The following is a 17907-nucleotide window of genomic DNA, read 5'->3' as shown; positions in this document are numbered from 1 at the left end:
AATCGCACGCAAAGCTCCAGGGGCAGATTAGGGAGGGGAGGGCGCATTCTACTCTGGGTGGCTGCGCACATGCGCACGCCTGGTCCACTGTATCTTGAAAGTCATCTGCGATGGGGGCAGAGTCTGCCACGTGCTGCGAGATGCAGCACGAAGGTAAATTCGGTCGCTACTGCTGCCGTGCTTTCTTACTCCAGCATTCTGGCAGTGAGTTTCCGCGGTCATAGAGTGAGATGCGTTCATGTTTGCTTGTGTGCGCATTTACAAGTTGGCCGATAGAACTACTGCACTTACTTCGTGTAGCTGTCCACTAATTTGCTGTCGCAATTGATGCTTTGCCTTTTGGGCGAAACTGCAACTTTTTCTGCACACTGACAGTGTTGCTTCAACCATTCGAATTGTAGCTTGCTGAAAACTTGTCAACAAACGTGTTTTTCACCATTAATAAAAATTTTGAGAACTTACAAGCGTGCTGTCACACATGGGTATTCATACCATCATTTATACAGCATTCATACTGTCTATGACTAAATAATCACCCCTGTCGTGAAGAAGCCTCGCATCAGAATTGTTGCATTACAAACCATGGCCAGCATAGTCGTGTAGTACAGTGAATCCTGGATATATCAAATTTGAAGGGGATTGTGAAATAGTTCTTATCTGAAGTTTCCGCACATCTTGGACAGTTTCCCAAGAATTGTGAAAAGCAAGAATTTATTGATTTGCTTCTTCAAGGCAGTGTCAAACAGACAAAGTTTTACTTATTTTGTAGCACTCAAATGTCACAAATCGCACATGCTTTAGTCTTTGATATAGTGGTCTTTGATATACTATTGCAATGCTAACCCTAAAAGCCCACATTGCTCGGACGCGAGACGACGGTGCACCTCGAGCGCTTCAAAATGCTTGTGGTGCGTTTTTGTTCAGGTTAAGGTAGAAACAGATATTGCATGCAAGCAAGTTAGCTTGTATGACTATCAACGCGCTGGTACAGCGAACCAAGTCTCCTCCTCTCACGGTAAGCGTGACTATTTTGCCAATAAGAATAACCTGCTAATACATCTTAACATTCCTCAAAGAAAAGCTATCGCTTTAAGGCGCCTTGAAACACTTTTCTAGCTAATCATGAAATGGCCTCACTATTAAAAACATCTCATGAATCTCTCGCAGCAAAAAATTTTTCTATTCCTTCAACCAGAAGTGCAGTTAATGCAACAACACCCAACTTTCTCTCTCTTTTTTGCCTCTGCTACAAAGCAGAGAAGATAAGAGGGCAAAGCCCCGAACAAAAGTTGAGTGCTGCAGCGGTGAAAAGGCTCGTCGCGGCATCCCATGCCAGCTGCGGTAGGCTATGCTAAACAGGACACCACTGCCATCTCGAAGGCCACGCCTGGCTACAGACATGGCAAACATGAAACTATTTTTCTGTCTTTGTGAAATCGCAGACATATATTTTTCATTTATTTAACTCAAAATGAGTGATTATGTATTACTGAGTATACTCTTGTGATCAGCCAATACGAAATCACACGAAAGTATACGAAATCAGCCAATAAGCACCGGTGGGCCAGGTGCTTCAGATGACACTGCATAACGGCTATGCAGAAGAAAGAGTAAGTGATTTTTTGCTGTTTTTGACATGAGATTGTAAATTCCCTGCTGTATGCAGTGCGGTAATATTTGGGTCACAAGTTCACAGCAGCCTCTAAGACAGATCGACAACGCCTTCTTACCATGTTTGAAAGGTGTTTCAGGGCCTCTTTAGGATGTATTCCAAATCAGCGCGTACAACAATGCTACATGTTGACAGATTGGACCAAAAAGCTCAGTGTGTGCTGCATGCTGCCACCAGTACAGTAATTTTTTTAAATACACAGGATCCACAAATTGATTTTAGGAAAGCTAATTACTAATCAGCATTCCTCGTGATCTATGCCGTGGTCAAGTGACAGGGCAGTGTAATGCATCAAATGGTCCAGCAATGAGACATATTCCCTGCTGAACTGGCAACTGCTCCTTACAACAGCACAAAACATGTCTTTTCTTTGCACTGAGGTTTTGCCTTTCACAAATCACGCAAGCAGCTTTTTCATTTGATCTTGAACCTCCCATTCCAACAAGCGAGCCAACAGAGAACAGAAGATGGGCATTAACGCTCTGAGGGTCAAAACATTCAAATGCATTGTTTCAGTGTGAAGTGCAGTCTATAACATTGGTATGGAGGTGCTGCAACCTTCGGCGACTTCTACTAAAAATCCATACCCTGCAGTCAGCCCTCCGCTTCCGTCAAAACTGACTTATCGCTTCACTCTAAGGCGTCGGCCACCCCAGTAATTTGGCAGTATTTATTACCGATTAGTCAAGCTTACTGCCGTGTGTTCAAACTTGTGCTTGCATAATTATTACAGTAAAATTTCGTTCGTACGTCATAAAAAGAAATGTGCGAGAAAACCTACCAACCAGGAAAACGTACGATCCACAGTCACTAAAAAATTTGGCAGACTCAAGTTCAGTTGACATCCAAGCAATACGAAGCGAATTGTTGCAGTACAAGACGCCGATGTGCATCAAGCCGGTGATGCCCTGAGCGGTACCAAAATGCGCATTGTTGATTTTGTGGCCTCGGCGAGCTTACGTTTGTGCTCCTCGAACTTGCTCAAGGTCAGCAGCTTCTTCGGGCAGGGCATTTTGGAGGGAAGTTTTAACATGCCCATTCAATGAGAAACGTGGCACGAGACGCTGACACTTGCTGAGCTGGTGAGGCCGAAGCAGCTCGAGATGCCCATTGGCGCTTTCCTATTGCGTAGTGTTTTAAGAAGGCGGCAGGAAACCAAAACAAAATCAAGCTGGCTGGCGGCACCAGAATATGATGCCAACAGAGTTAAAACTGACTATCACTCCATGTCGCCTACAGTAAGGAACGGCAGCGTGTTCGGGTTATCACCTATTAAATGCGTGCAGTATGCTTCCCACGGCACCGACAGCACTGCGCCACATGCACTGTCAAACAGATAAGTGAAGATGCTTGTCGTGATAAGGTTGGCAGTGAAGTGGCGAATGCACCATGCGACGACCTGTGTGATTTGCTCATACTGAAACAGAAAAGTGAGCGCACGCTGGTGTTTTCACATGACACGGGCAGGCAAGTACTGCGAGGAAGCTACTGCTCTCGATTGCACCTTTCCTTGTTTACATGGGGTCCAGCGGCCGGGAAACGTATCATACGATCGCAGTTTGGTGGTGAACTAAACGTCGGTGACAGAAGGCTGTTTTCTGGGAATGTATCGAACGATAAAAAGCACCATAACAGTCCTGGGTCATTTTCAGTGTTCTCGATTGTAAACGTTGGCACCAGGAAATCTTATAAAACGGGATCGTATAAATGAGGTTCTACTGTAATCCACATTCTCGCGCTTATATTTCCAGTTAACGGCATTAAGAAAACAGATTTTTATCTTACTTCTTATCACTCGAAGCACTACTGCAGCACTACCACAAGGCTCTCCCCGAAGGCTGCGATTATACTTGGTTTACAAGCAGATGCTTGCAAATCGGTGATATTGTCACAGGTGCGACCTTTTTTTTGCGAAGTACATGAGGGCTTATAAAATCTAGTCTAATAGCAATCTAGCATTTCATTACAGCAAGTTTCTCGCTTCGTTTTTTTTTTTTTTTTGACGGGCGCACACCACTGAGCATGCTAGCAGGCGTTCACATGGCATGTCTCCCTTTTGCTATGGCCGTGCATCCCTGGGGCCACATTCTTTAATGATTCATGTTAGTTTCCTTTGTTCTGGCCCTTCATTAATGGTTTGGATGTAGATCGAAGGCCACTGCACCTCTACCTTTGCTGGGATAGCACCCTCAGTAAGACACAAATATAAAAAATGAAGTGGAACAATTCAAAATGTGGGCTCTAGTTGTGCAAAACCTTTTAAAACATACAAAGAAGTTGTGTGAATATTATCACATTTGTAAAAAATTACGCTAGCTTATAGTTGCATGCAACAATAAACCATGTATAAGACTACACACCTTGAAATATTTTTGTCGCTTTATCGTTACCTAAAAAGTTATTTCCTTGTTTTTCTTTAAACAAGTTGCCCTGAAGAATTTAAATGTGCAATAAAAGAATGTGATCCTCGAGGAATGCATTTCCAAAAAATAAAATGACGAAACAACCACAAAAATAAAGCAAGATATGGACCAGTCCCAGAACGTTGCAAAAACACTGGAGTGGATCAATTGTGGTTGACACATTGCTGAGGCCGGGTGCCTAGCCCTATGGTAGCCAGTACATTTTAAGCATGATCGCCTGGAAATAACATTGTAAAGTTTCATATCCAAAAACTCTACAGTAGGTTATGAGGGACGCCGTAAGACTAGACATAAAGACATAAGTGGGCAGTGAAGAACTCACACTGCATGCAGTGCATAAGACCAAGTGAAGGAAAAGGACGACAAAGAAGAGCTGGGTGATTGGCAAAAGTTGGGTTGGCTCCACAGTAGCATAGCCCAGCACAGCTCTTATGAAGATTTTTTTCTTTTTCTTTTTTTTTAATTTAATCTTCCACACCATATACTCTGTATGCCAGCATTCACATCAGCCTTCATTATAAATGCATCAAAAGAAGCTGCACGATGAATTATGTAAAAGAGGGATGAAGAAAATGTATGCTAACCCACCCAATGTATTAGATCTTTTCAAAAAGGTCAGTTCACAAACATACCATAAAACGCAACTTGCCCAAACTATCGCACTGACAAAACAGTGGCTTCTGCCCTGCTGCCCTATCAATGAAGTGGCTATTCAACTAAGACTCAAGGTCAGTTGCTGGAATAATGAAAGTTCATGACAGCACTGTTACATTCAGGGCTTGCTATTTCAGACGGAGGTGATGCATATAAAAGAAATCAACAATACTAGGTCAGGAAAAATGTCCAAATTCAATTTTCTTATTACTTACGTGTTATCGATAAAACTGCAGGAGTAAATAAAATAGCCAGCAGCTCACTGTTCACTAAAGCATCCACTGCCAAATAGGTGTACACAGTATCGAAATCATGTGGCATAAGGCTCACCTTCTGCTAGTTTCGCCATCAGCTGCAGACGTCCAGTAGCACCAAGGTCAATGCCACTTCGGTCCAGCTCCTCACTGTCCAAGAAGCTGGGTGCCTGAGACACATCAGTGCGCTCTGTCACATGACCCACTTTCATGGGTCGGCCTGCCAGTTCAAAGCCATTCAACTGCTCCAAAGCCTTTTTCGCATCTTCCGAGTCATGGAATGTGATGAAACCATAGCCCTTGGAGCGGTTGGTCTCCATATCCTTGATGAGCTCTATCTTGTCAATTTTGCCAAATGGTTCAAAGATGCCCTTGAGCATGTCTTCAGTGATGTTGAAATGCAATGAGCCAACATAAAGGCGCATTGGCCCAACATTTCCTCGTTGCAAAGTGCTGCTGCTTGTACTCGCATTTTGAGCAGCAGCCCGGTTCCTCTCTGCTTGTGTTGGCTGGACCACTATGGGGATGCCAAACAACTTCTGCCCATTCAATCCCATGGCCTGCATTAAAATAAGGAAACATTTCTTGAACTACAAAATTACAATTAGCATTTACAAAAACTCAGAAAAAAAATCGCAAGTGCAGCCATTTTTCCTGGTCAATCTGATGGAAAAATTTTTGAACCTAACTGATAAATGCACAAGGACTGACATAGGTCTCTTCAGTTACAAGCACAAAAGTGATAAACACAAAGGTTTATACTAATCAGATTTCTATCTGCAGGGATTCTCAACGACCTCACGGCAACTTATGCAACGCCCTCTTGTGAGCCGATGACTGATGGGTTGGGCTGCGAGTCTAATGCTACTTGCCATAGTAAAGCTTCCAATCAAACTGACGTGTATATACTTTTGCCCATCCTTGTTTTTGTTGGCAGCATACACAAAGTGCCACTAAATAGATCTATTTTTTTCCTTTGAAAAACTTCCCTCGAATAATATGCTTTCAATCACAAAGACTGCGCACGGCACCAGAATTCTGCACTCTAGCAACAGTGAGTGCTCAGAGTGGATACATTTAACCCTTTGAGGGTCAAGAGCGTAAATATATGGCACGGCAAACACGTCCCAAATGGTCAATGCCATATATTGATGGTGCAGACTGTATGTTTGAGAAATGTGCCAATTTTCTAACTGCCTAGCAAGTGCTGCCACCCTATGTGAATCTAATTAATCTTTTTTTCTACATAGTTTCATGGTTTTCATTCCACAGCTTTTTTTACACTGCCATTTCAGCGACTGCTCGCGCAGTGGTTAGTTTTGGTTTCGTCTAGTGGGCTGTTTCCATTCGCTGCGGTCCTAAAAACTCATGTCTATCTGGTTTCTAATCTCTGAAAGCGTCACCTCTAGATGCTCACTTGTCTATTGCTCACAGGGGTGTGATTACTTATGTTCACAGGTGGGTGCTGCTATATACAAATGATGCCACCGTATACAAACGATGCTAGCTGCCATGCCTGCATTTCCCTTTTCGAGACTTTACTCACGAAAACTGGTTGCCCCTCGTTGGTGATGGTAGAAAGGATTACTGCAAGTTTCTGACTCCTTTAGTTTTTCTGACGGGCACACAACCATAGAGTTTCCTTGTGTGCGCTCACATAGACTGTTCGATTACACTATGGGCATGTGCGTGCACACTGGTTGCTCTGCTGCAAGTGAGCTGAGCTATGATTACTCGGCTGCGGACAACCCAAGTGCCGAACCAGACTATACATCTATTTCAATGTATCTACTTTTTTATTCTTATAAGTACTATTTACGGAAGCCCATCTGTATTCATGAATGAACAATGCATGTTTACCTACAGAAAATATTTTTTGTCACCTTATGGTCACTCTAAAAAAATTTCATTAAATGTTCAAAACATTGTATTTACTCGATTCTAATACGCCCTCAATTGTAACACGCACCCGTTTTCCATGACCAAAAAAAAGGGGAAGAAAAAAAAACCACCGTCGATTGTAACGCACACCTGTTTGCCGTGACCTAAAAAAAGAAAGGTCCATTGCAATAGGGTGCACCTCATTCTGTAATACAGAAATAAAACTTTCTCTCATTTGGAAAAAACAGATTTACCTGCAATGCACTAAAGTTGCGATAAATAAAAGAAGTTCCAGTTTCGCCTGAAAGGCAAAGTATCAATTACAATAGCCATATGAAAAGTAAGGATAGTAGTTTTATTGGCCGCATAAAATTTTAAACATTCACTTACTAACTAAATTAACAAGCATGGTGTCACGCGCGCACAAGAAAATGTGAACACGTCTCACTCAATGACCACGGAAAGTCTATATCAACACACTAGAGTGAGGAAGTGCGGTAGCAGAAGCGAGGGAAATGACCTTTGTGCGGCCTCTTGCTTCAACGCGAGCTAAGCGAGAACACATCACGGTGTGCCTAGATGCGTAGACTCTCGTCTCCGTCGCAGATCACTTTCAAGATATGGGCCACGTGGCCGTATGTAGCAGCCGCCCGTGTAGAACGCCTCTCCTGCTTGTGCCAGTCCCGCACGCAAGTTTCGGGAACTCCGAACACCCGTGATGCAGCCCAATTTCCGTTCATCTCCGCACATGTGATCGCTTTCCTTTTAATTGCGGCATGGTGATGAACTCTGCATGTCTTTGCAGTCAGCACTTCCATGCTGATAGAGCAGACGCAGAAAACAGGAAGACGGATGGTGAACTAACGTAAGTTGTTACGTTTCGCCTACGACGCACGGTATAGCCGGCGCGGATGCAACGGACGCCGGGGCTTCATTCAAAGCGGCGGACATTTTGGCCCGTTCAGCGCCGCCGATACGCCCCCCCGCCAAGCGCGTCCAGGCATGTTTCAATGCCCCGTGTCTTCAAGTGTGCGTGTGTGTGTGTGTGTGCATGTTGGTGCCCACGCTTGTCAAAGCGCGGCAGCCGGGGAGAGGAGCTCCCCAAGTGTGAAGCGAGGAGGTCTGACCCGCGCCGGCCCGGCGGATGCGTCACTACACTCGTCTCAACCTGTCTCTCATCGTGTCCGTGCCCCGTCACGTGCGCCTCTGACGTGACGTTCCTTCTTGCCCTCGACTCAGAGACTGTAAAAGCAGCTGCTCCCGGACGCCGAGAGAGGCTCCGATTTCTTCCGTCGAGTAACGTGCTCTCCCGTCTCTCCACTTCGGTCGACCTGACCGGCCGCTCTTTTGCGATGCTAGAATAAACAAGTTGTTCTGTTAGCAGTCGACTCATGCTTTGCCAGGACCTTCGGATGCTTCCAGTTGTGCCCCAGGCCGCCAGGCCAACGCTACCCTTGGGGCTTGCGACCCATTTGCAACAACGGGTGTCAGCGCTGAGATTACAACAAAGCCAAAGGAAGCATTACCTAAGCACACGTACTACTGCACATGGAGGAAGCTACAGCAGCTAGGCTTGAAACATGTACAAGGCGGCCATTTTGAAATGCTAATGGCAATATGGTAACGCAGATTTCGGGTCGTACTCAATTCTAACGCACACGCAACTTTTGTACTCATTTTATAGGAAAATAAGTGCGCGTTAGATTCGAGTAAATACGGTACGTCCATCTAAAGATTTTAAAATCTGCCATAATAAAATTCGACCCTGGGCGGTGGCATTTGGCAAAAAAACTTGACCCTCAAAGGCCAAACTAAAGGGGTGTTCATACCGACTATTTTAAACACTGTGTTTGTGAAGAACCAACAGCACTCTATCTTTTTGCATATCCGAAACTGAAACTTTAGTTTACCTGGGTTTGGTTTATTAGGAGACAGCTGTAAAAGTCGAATGAATCAATCAAAAGGCAGCACCTACATAGTTGAAGCCTGTTGCACTCTTTCATCGGTTGCTAAAAGGAGAGCACGCAGTTGTGCAGTTTCTCTTCGGTCACCAGTTGACCATTCTGTCCTCTGTGTAAATGCTCTTTCTTAATACGAGAACACAAAAAATACACACTCATGGCAACTCACCAATGGTACAGACTCCACATCTTGAAATTCAACATATGCAATGCCCTTGGACCTCCGTGTCTTGTTGTCCATGATCAGCCGTACATCTCGAACCTGCATGCAACATAAAAAGAAGAAATGAATGCAATTTCTTGGAACGTTTGAGGAAGTGTTCTAAAGACAAAATTACTTGCAAACAGCAGTCAGCAAATATGTAAGAGTAGAATGACTGCATCTTGGATGCATGCCTCAGCCAATAGCCTGGCTACTCATGGAGAAAATTTGTGCAGTTTCAATGCGTAGGTGTTCTTGGGGGACAGCGAATTTTAATTTAGAATGCATGTTGCAGAAGACCACATTGTATAGGTCACTCATGCACCGTTCAAGAGTTCTAGGGTATCAACTAATGAAAAGAAGCAGTATGACGGTAACGCTGTGTGTGCTTTTATGGAATGCTGCAAACCACCAGTGAAAAACAAGCAAACAATTGCTCGATGCACAAATACCTTTATTGACCACAATCAAATTAACTACAATCGCATTTCAATGGACATTCCTAGAAACTTGTGGGAATAAAACTTTGGTTTGTGCTGGTTGGTTCATTCTTTAAGTATAGACAGGGCAGTGCGAGAAAACACGCCTATGCCATTTACGTGTCCCTTCTTTGTCCTTGTTTTTCCGCACTGCCTTGTTATACTCGTAGAAACTATTCTCATGTCAAAATGCACACTGTTGGCACTCCATAAATTCAGACGAGAGCTTGTAGTGACACACAAACCTTCTATATTTTGCTCTTTTGATGCGCACATAAGCATGCTGTACACAGACCTGCTATTTAATGCCACGTTAAGACTAGGTGCCGCTAGCTTAGCACACTGGCATAATTTCTGACTATGAAGTTTGTCCCAAAAGTTTGTGCAATACATTTACAAAAATTCATTTTACGAACTACCAGGTACCTCAATGTGGCCACCTTCAAAATACTCCCCCTATTAACTCAATATTTTATGTAATACATAAAGAAAAAGCAAAAAGAATGTGCTTCTCACACATAAAAGATTTATTAGAGTTTTAGAATACGGGCCCCAGAAGGTTTGGGGCCCCTAAGAAATAGCGTCGCAGCCACTGCGCATGCACGAGACACAAACTGCATTCGGGTTTTGCGTTGGGCACGCTATTTCTGCAAATACCTTTTCTTGGGCTTTGATAGCGCCATGGCATCAAGCACACGAGCATTGTAACTTTACACAGTGCACCACAAACACGGCCTAGCCAACACTAATCATACACACAAGCAGCAACGCCTTGCAAGCAACAGCAACAAGATGCACCATGCAGGAAGGCCTGCATGAAATGCAAGAGCTACATTGGCTCTGGCTTTGGTCGGCTTACTAGGAACCATAGTCAGCTGTTTAGTCGATTATACCGATGGTGCTAGTGCATCCGTAGTCTGTGATGATGACGACTGCGATGTGGCTGTAGATTTCGCAGTGCTGGTTTCGCAAAAACCATTACTGCGTGAATGGTTATATTGCGCTCAGTTTTACAGACACAATATTAAGGAAAGACAGGACGTGGACGGACGTAGCGCAAAGGACGTCCGTCCACGTCCTTCCTTAATATTGTGTTTGTAAAACTGAGTGAAATATAACCATGAACGTTCACTACTAGCCCCCTTCATTGCTTTACTAAATTACTGCGTGAACAGAGACCACTTTTCGGGTGATATAAGACAGTGATCGTACAATCGGAAAGTTCACTAAAAAATCGGGAGTCTCCCGGGCGAATCGGGAGGGTTGGCAGGTATGGTATTTACTTGCGTAATGATTGCACCTGCATAATGATTGCACCCCTGAATTTTGTCATCAAAATTAGATTTTTTTTTTCTTTCCTGTGTAATGATCGCACCCCGAACTTGCCGCAGCTATATTTCATGTGCCAAGTCTAGCTAATGATGATCGCGCTTACCATCTGTTCAATGCTATGCGAACGACTCTTTAAGACATACCAAGTGGTCTGCACGCACCAAAAATTCTTAGGCAGGCAGCCCATTTCATTCCTTTCATCACTTTCCACACTTCCATGAAAAAATAATAATAATAATAATAAAAAAATACAACCAAACTTGCCTCGGCTTTATTATTTGTAGGCTTCATAATGGTTTTGGTCAACAGCAACAACATAAAGGGCGCCTTTCGATTCTTCTCATCTGCATTCGTGGGCATGCAACAAATCGCGAGCCGCAACGATAGTAGCCATGTTTACACTGATACGTTAGGAGTGTACCCTATTCATACGCCGAAGCTTGTAACACAGCTAAGATATTTGCGCACCCGTAGCAGAAACGTGCCGTATTAGCATAGTAGTGAAGACGCCGCACTTTTTGCAACACTCCCGCCATGCGTTTCTTTGTCACTGGAAGCCAAGCACGCCCATCTCTGTTTCTGTCCCCCTCAAAGTGAACATGGCTGCGTTTTGCTGCAAACTTGCCAATATTAACGATATTATTCATTACTGATACGGAATAAACTGTTCAATGCACGTAATGTACTCACGAGAAGAAAAAAAAAATTGTGTTCGGCTTCCTCTACCGGCCGCCATTTTTGTTTTGGTGTCCTGCACTGTTACAGTGGTAGCCGCTTGTTTGTTGACCTGTTGTCATCCCACAGCAAATGCGGGATGAAATAAAACGTTTTTCTTTTTCTTTTCACGGAAAATTTAACCGTGTAATGATTGCACCCCTCAATTTGCACCAATTTTTTTGACAAAAAAGTGTGGTCAGTATGCAAGTAAATACAGTAGTTTCTGTGTTGTGTATGCACCCGGGTGTAGATTGCGATCCTTGGTGAGTGGTCCTGGTCCCAAACCTCTCTTATTCCATCACAGCCAGAAACACCAAATTATATTTCACCTTTAACCTTAGCTACTTGAGACACAGTTCACCGAGTGGGCAACTACTGCCATCTGTAGTAAGAATGACAAGTAGGTGAGGCTCGGAGCAAAGTGCACATTAAAGTCACGGCCGGTGCCCAGCTGTGGAAAAGTTTCGGCCGTTTTGCATTGGCCGCATCATATTTGGGCATCGTTCACTGCAGCATCTACACCATGGGCACCACATTGCATTGTCCTTCACAAGAAATGCAGCATGTGGTTTCCTGCCAACAGTGTTTCTGGCGCTGTGTCAGAAAGGCTTTCGTTCGCCTACTTCGACGTGTCCTTACATTTACTTTTCGTGCTCCATCGCCGCCTACAGTACTTATAGTCATCCCAAGAAAGTATTTGACAAGCAGATCTTCCACAGGAAAGTGTGCTCACAAAATGTGGTCTCTGTAACTTCGTCACATGCAGTTCACATGCTTCATGTGCGTTGGTTGGTTCTCATCGCACTTGCTTACTGCAGTGTGGTGCATGCTTGCGCCCTGAATGCTGGGAAATGAAAAATTTGTTCTGCCTTCTTCTGTGCAGCGTTGTGTATGACACAGCCATTGCTTGTGTTTGAGTATGCGTTCGAGCAGCCGATGGTTATGCAACACTACGGCTTTCTTGAAGAGCTCAAATCACATGCGGGACGAGAAAGCATGCCGAGAGAGATGCCCATGAACTTGCAAATGTTGAGCAAGTGAAGCGTCTGGGTGCCTAGGCAAAACTGAGAGATCAGCAGTCGTGTACGATTCTGGGAATTTCACCATATATGCATCGGTACCACTCACCACTAAATTCACTTGTCATCTGCTAAGCTCTATTTAAAGGCGGCTTTTTTTTTTTTTATTCCATAGCTTGTGGTACATTTTACTATCAACAGGATACTCGTGGATTGTGTATACGATAGCGAAGCATTCTGGTTGGCTGGAAATGGAAACTACTGCGGCATGCCAGCAAAAAATTTCGTGTCGAGAGCCACGAAATTATGTTTTTTATGTTGCTTTAGAGAAAAAAATACGAAGATAAACAAAGTGTTGATGAACCGCAACAGTCGACTCTTGAAAGCTTTGCATGGCAGTGGCACATCATGCAGCATTCACACTGACTCAGGCTTTATGAATATTGATGGCTCCTTCTAGAGCGACCGGGTTTGCAGTGTTCGTTGCAACAGTATGACGCTTTTCAAAATGTTCATTATATGTGACGCAGTTTCAATAGACAGGGTGAAAAAATTTGAAATGCCATGAAATGTGCTTGTTATAACCGACAGATTGTTATACCTGGGATCATTATGAGTGCGTTTGACTGTAGTGGGCTGGGGTCGGGAGACACTGGTCTGCCTAAAGAACCAGCCGGTACAGTGCTCAAAGCAGTACAGCAAGTGAATGGCCAGCAGTAACCCACGGATGCCTATGTACCGGCTGCGGCCATGCTTAGATGAGAATCCCAACAGTTTAGACAGTTGCACAAGTGGTTTTCGGCTCCAACTACAAATGCACGAATGCTGTATTTACTTGCATAATAAGCACACTTATTTTTTCCCCAAGACATTGATGCAAAGTTGGGGGGTACATTCAATATTCGAGATTTTTTCTGCGGCCACCACTAAGCCTAACCTACAGTGCACTAAGATTGCATCCAAATGCGAGCTACCAATAAATGAAACATAGGCGTAAGTTATGACAAGCCCAGTCCTTTATTTTCTCATCTTGAAGACATTCATTCCAAATCTCAATCTGTGAACAAGGAATACACACTTCCAAATGCTTCTACGGCCTCTTCAACTTCTATAGTGTCATTCTATAACAGGTAGTCCTCAGTGGCGTCAGGCGAGTTTGGGATGTCAGCACTCTAAATGCTTTTGATGCAAATGTCATGAGAAGTCATCATCAGAAGTCATCCTTCACACCTCTAGTATCCATGCACATTACAATCCCTACAGCAAACTCTTAATCTTGCCTTGCCAGAGGATGATCAACCTCTTGCACCCAGTTGGCTTCATCATCATCATCATCAGCCTAGTTACGCCCACTGCAGGGCAAAGGCCTCTCCCATACTTCTCCAGCTACCCCGGTCATGTACTAATTGTGGCCATGTTGTCCCTGCAAACGTCTTAATGTCATCCGCCCACCTAACTTTCTGCCGCCCCCTACTACGCTTCCCTTCCCTTGGAATCCAGTCCGTAACCCTTTATGACCATCGGTTATCTTCCCTCCTCATTACATGTCCGGCCCATGCCCATTTCTTTTTCTTGATTTCAACTAAGATGTCATTTACCCGCGTTTGTTCCCTCACCCAATCTGCTCTTTTCTTATCCCTTAACGTTACACCTATCATTCTTCTTTCCATAACTTGTTGCGTCGTCCTCAATTTAAGTAGAACCCTTTTCGTATGCCTCCAGGTTTCTGCCCCGTACGTGAGTACTGGTAAGACACAGCTGTTATACACTTTTCTCTTGAGGGATAATGGTAACCTGCTGTTCATGATCTGAGAATGCTTGCCAAACGCACCCCAGTCCATTCTTATTCTTCTGATTATTTCATTGTCATGATCCGGATCCGCGTTCACTACCTGCCCTAAGTAGATGTATTCCCTTACCACTTCCAGTGCCTCGCTACCTATCGTAAACTGCTGTTCTCTTCCGAGACTGTTAAACATTACTTTAATTTTCTGCAGATTAATTTTTAGACCCACCCTTCTGCTTTGCCTCTCCAGGTCAGCGAGCATGCATTGCAATTGGTCCCCTGAGTTACTAAGCAAGGCAATATCATCAGCGAATCGCACGTTACTAAGGTATGCTCCATTAACTTTTATCCCCAATTCTTCCCAATCCAGGTCTCTGAATACCTCCTGTAAACACGCTGTGAATAGCATTGGAGAGATCGTATCTCCCTGCCTGAAGTTGGCTTACAGCCTCTTAATGTTGTCCTTGAATGGCTTATTTGAGGAATCGTCCAGTGGCTGCAGCATTGATGTAAGGTTGGCCAGAATTACCGCAATGCCCATGCATAGTTCTTTCAGTTCCTTCCGGACAACTTCCATAAGATGCCCGAGAACACTGTCCAGAACAGGCAGTAATGGGAAGAAGCGCTTCTGGTGGCGATCCAGTCCAGTATAAACTCGGTGATCATGCAGCTCTCTTATTGCACGCAAACATAGATTCCACAAGGAAAGGTTAGCCATGGCAGAGTCTTTCGTATGAAAAGGACAATGGAGCCCTACCACAGTCACCGCACCCACAACTCTTACCATTTGCTTCTTTGTGCCTGTTGACCTTATTAGCACGCTGGCCTTTCTTCTGAACTGTCTTTTTTCATGGCATGTCAAAGTTCAGCACCTTTTTATCTCCATTCCTAATTTGCAAGAGCACAAAGTTCTCGTCTCACCACATTCTTATCACGAACCTGCATAAGTGCACAATTTTTTTTTCATCCTACACAAAAGGCAACCATGGAAGGCAGACAGCATCAGAATGATGCACTCTAGCAATAGTGGCTGCTTAAGAGTGCTACATTTAAGAATCACCAGTGAGAGCAGTTGCAGTGAGCCTTCAGGTTAAACAAAAGGCTGAAATGAAGAAATTCACACTATTTTTTCAAACACTCTGTTTATGGAGAACCAACTGAGCACTTTAGTTTCTTTTGGCGTATCTGAAAATTTGGCTTGACTTGATTTGGCTTATTAGGAGACTCAAGTTCATGAAGCACGAAGTGGTGTTGTGAAAAAGTTATATATGTCATACCTGCCAATCTATGAAATTTAAAATCCATAAAAATCCTGTGGACATTATAAGGGGGGAGGGAGGACATAATACATTTAAAACCTCATCATGACAAAATGGGATATAACAAAATAATCTATAGACCTTTGCACTGAGGCTTCCATGGGCGCCACCATATTTGGACTACTGGCGCCGCCTAGCGTCTGCTTGGCGGCGACGCCATACTGGACTGTCGCTGCTCAGCCTCAGCCGGCTCAGCGCTGCTGTTCCTATGAACAAACAGATCTCAAAACGTTGGTTGCTATCTACATCTGTGTTGCTCCGTATCTTCGGCCTTCACAGAGTCGTCTTGCCACTTTCGTGCTATTCTCACCAGTGTCAAGAGGCCTCGGCTACACATCGAGACGGAAACTTTCCCGCTGGCAGCGGCCGTACGACTGCACGCGACTGTCGGATGGTGCCGGGAAGCGTCAACTCAGCGCTGCAGCTGCTTTCACCTATGATTATCCATGTCTTAAGTCTCCTCAGCGTCGTTTTGGACCTTCAGTGCAAGTACCACCAGTGTTAAGCGGTGTCGCTTTATGCATTAAGACGAATACTTTCCTGTTTTGAGCGCCCGTGGCTGCGAATCAGTCCGTGTGATTGCGGAATGGCGTCGACGTCAGCCACTGTCGGCTTGCCGCCTTGAGCAAACAAGGTCAAAACTTGACCTTGTTGGCTCATATTTGCATATTTATAGCCCATCTAAACATTAGGGGCTGACGATGGAGACACACACAGCGCATCTTACGTACCTTCCTCGCGTAACCGAGCTGAAGCATCGGCTCTGGATTCTCTGATGTCCGCTTCCCGTCGATAAAATGAATCGAGCAGACGCGCGACGAGGGACGAATCCCTTAAGCGGGAGACGCACGGTCTGATTCGGTGTCCGATCCGGCGGCCGACACGCCAGAACGGCAGCCGGAATCGAGGTGTTTTGCCGTGCCGAAGAGCCGGATCGGATGTCCGGCGTGCGACAAACCGGGCAGATGTTCATCGTCCGACGCGTCCGACAACCGCACCGTCGTTTGGCTGCAGCCAATGGCAGCGTGGCTGGCATGTGACGTTCTCTGACGTTCCCTCCAAGGAGGCGGCGCTGGCTGGCTGGTTTCTCGCAGTCCTGTTTTTTTTTTTTTTTCCTTGCCTGCTGCAGTTTGTTTCCCCCACGAAATAGTTACCAATTTAGTAAAATTATCTCGAACGTGTGCCTGTTATGCGCCTAGTACACTAGCACCCAGCTACTGGCGAGATCGGGAGCTGCGACGCGAGGGCATTTCGCGGGCAGACAGCACACACCGACCGTCTGGGCGAGGCTGCTCGCTTCGCTTGCACGTTTGCCCTTCGCAACGACGGCGTCGAGTAAACCAACTGTATTTAATTACGGGCGACCTAACTGTACAGTGTTAATTGTTTTTACAAAAATAAGCGCTCTTTGACGAGCTCGCGTTGGATCGCAAGCGCCGTCGGCCGCAGCGTCCGCCTAGCTAGGCCTACCGGCCCTATCACTTGCTGTTGGCGGAGCCGTCAGTGGACAACGCGCCGTCATGAAGTGTTCCGTCACTCGCAGGGGCATAATTTTGTTGGCAGCGTTCGCGTAAAGCGAAGCAGTGTTGTGCAGAGTTGTTTATATTGCGTTTCTCGACTTGGTATGAAGTGAAGCTGGGGGGGGGGCTGTATCTGGGCGGAGCTTACGCGCCGCTCGATCTTTCGGATGCACGCACCGTGTGCCCCGAATCGTCGTATGCCGCATACCGGAGCATGCGGCGCCGCACGTCGGATCGGACGCCGAGTCGTACCGTGTGTCTGCTGCTTTACGATTTACAGCGCTAATCCAGCGATGCTTCAGTACCGCGTCGGCAGGAAACCGATACAACAGGTGCACGTTGCAGCCGCAGTCCTCTTGCAGAACATTGTGCGTGCTGCACGGCACTTTTCTTGCTGCATTGCGCTTCTTCTGGTTGTTCGAACAACCGTACACAGCGCAGTGCTGCCCGGACGTTCGCATGGCCTGTGTGGATAAGCATAAAATCGCGAAAACGTCGTGCAGTCAATGCGGGAACTGCACGCGTGACAGTCCAGCAAGAGAGGGCAACTATGAGACGCTAGCTACTCTCGCTACCGGGGGCCTGATATCCGTTTCCGACTCTCTGGTTCGAGGCTTCCGGTGCAAAGGTCTATATAACGAAGTAAGTGAAAGTCCCCTTCAAATTCTTAATGGGATTCATATTGCAC

The 17907-nt window shown here is 45.3% G+C and overlaps 1 protein-coding gene across 2 annotated transcripts in view; it reads right to left on the bottom strand.

The window, feature by feature from the left end:
• Positions 1-17907, bottom strand: part of Caper (RNA-binding protein 39-like protein Caper) — a 96343-nt gene that overhangs the window by 16308 nt on the left and 62128 nt on the right. For both annotated transcript variants that reach the window (XM_050193602.3, XM_050193603.3), the window contains 2 exons: positions 9015-9107; positions 5080-5563 (listed from right to left, as the gene is read on the bottom strand). In XM_050193602.3, the coding sequence (XP_050049559.1) occupies positions 5080-5563; positions 9015-9107 (577 nt within the window). The remainder of the gene's footprint in view (positions 1-5079; positions 5564-9014; positions 9108-17907) is intronic.

This window comes from Dermacentor andersoni, chromosome 1, assembly GCF_023375885.2.
Source record: "Dermacentor andersoni chromosome 1, qqDerAnde1_hic_scaffold, whole genome shotgun sequence".
In the NCBI taxonomy this organism is placed as follows: Eukaryota; Metazoa; Arthropoda; class Arachnida; order Ixodida; family Ixodidae; genus Dermacentor; species Dermacentor andersoni.
The sequence above is the reverse complement of the archived record's forward strand: the minus strand, read 5'-3'. Positions and strand labels throughout refer to the sequence as shown.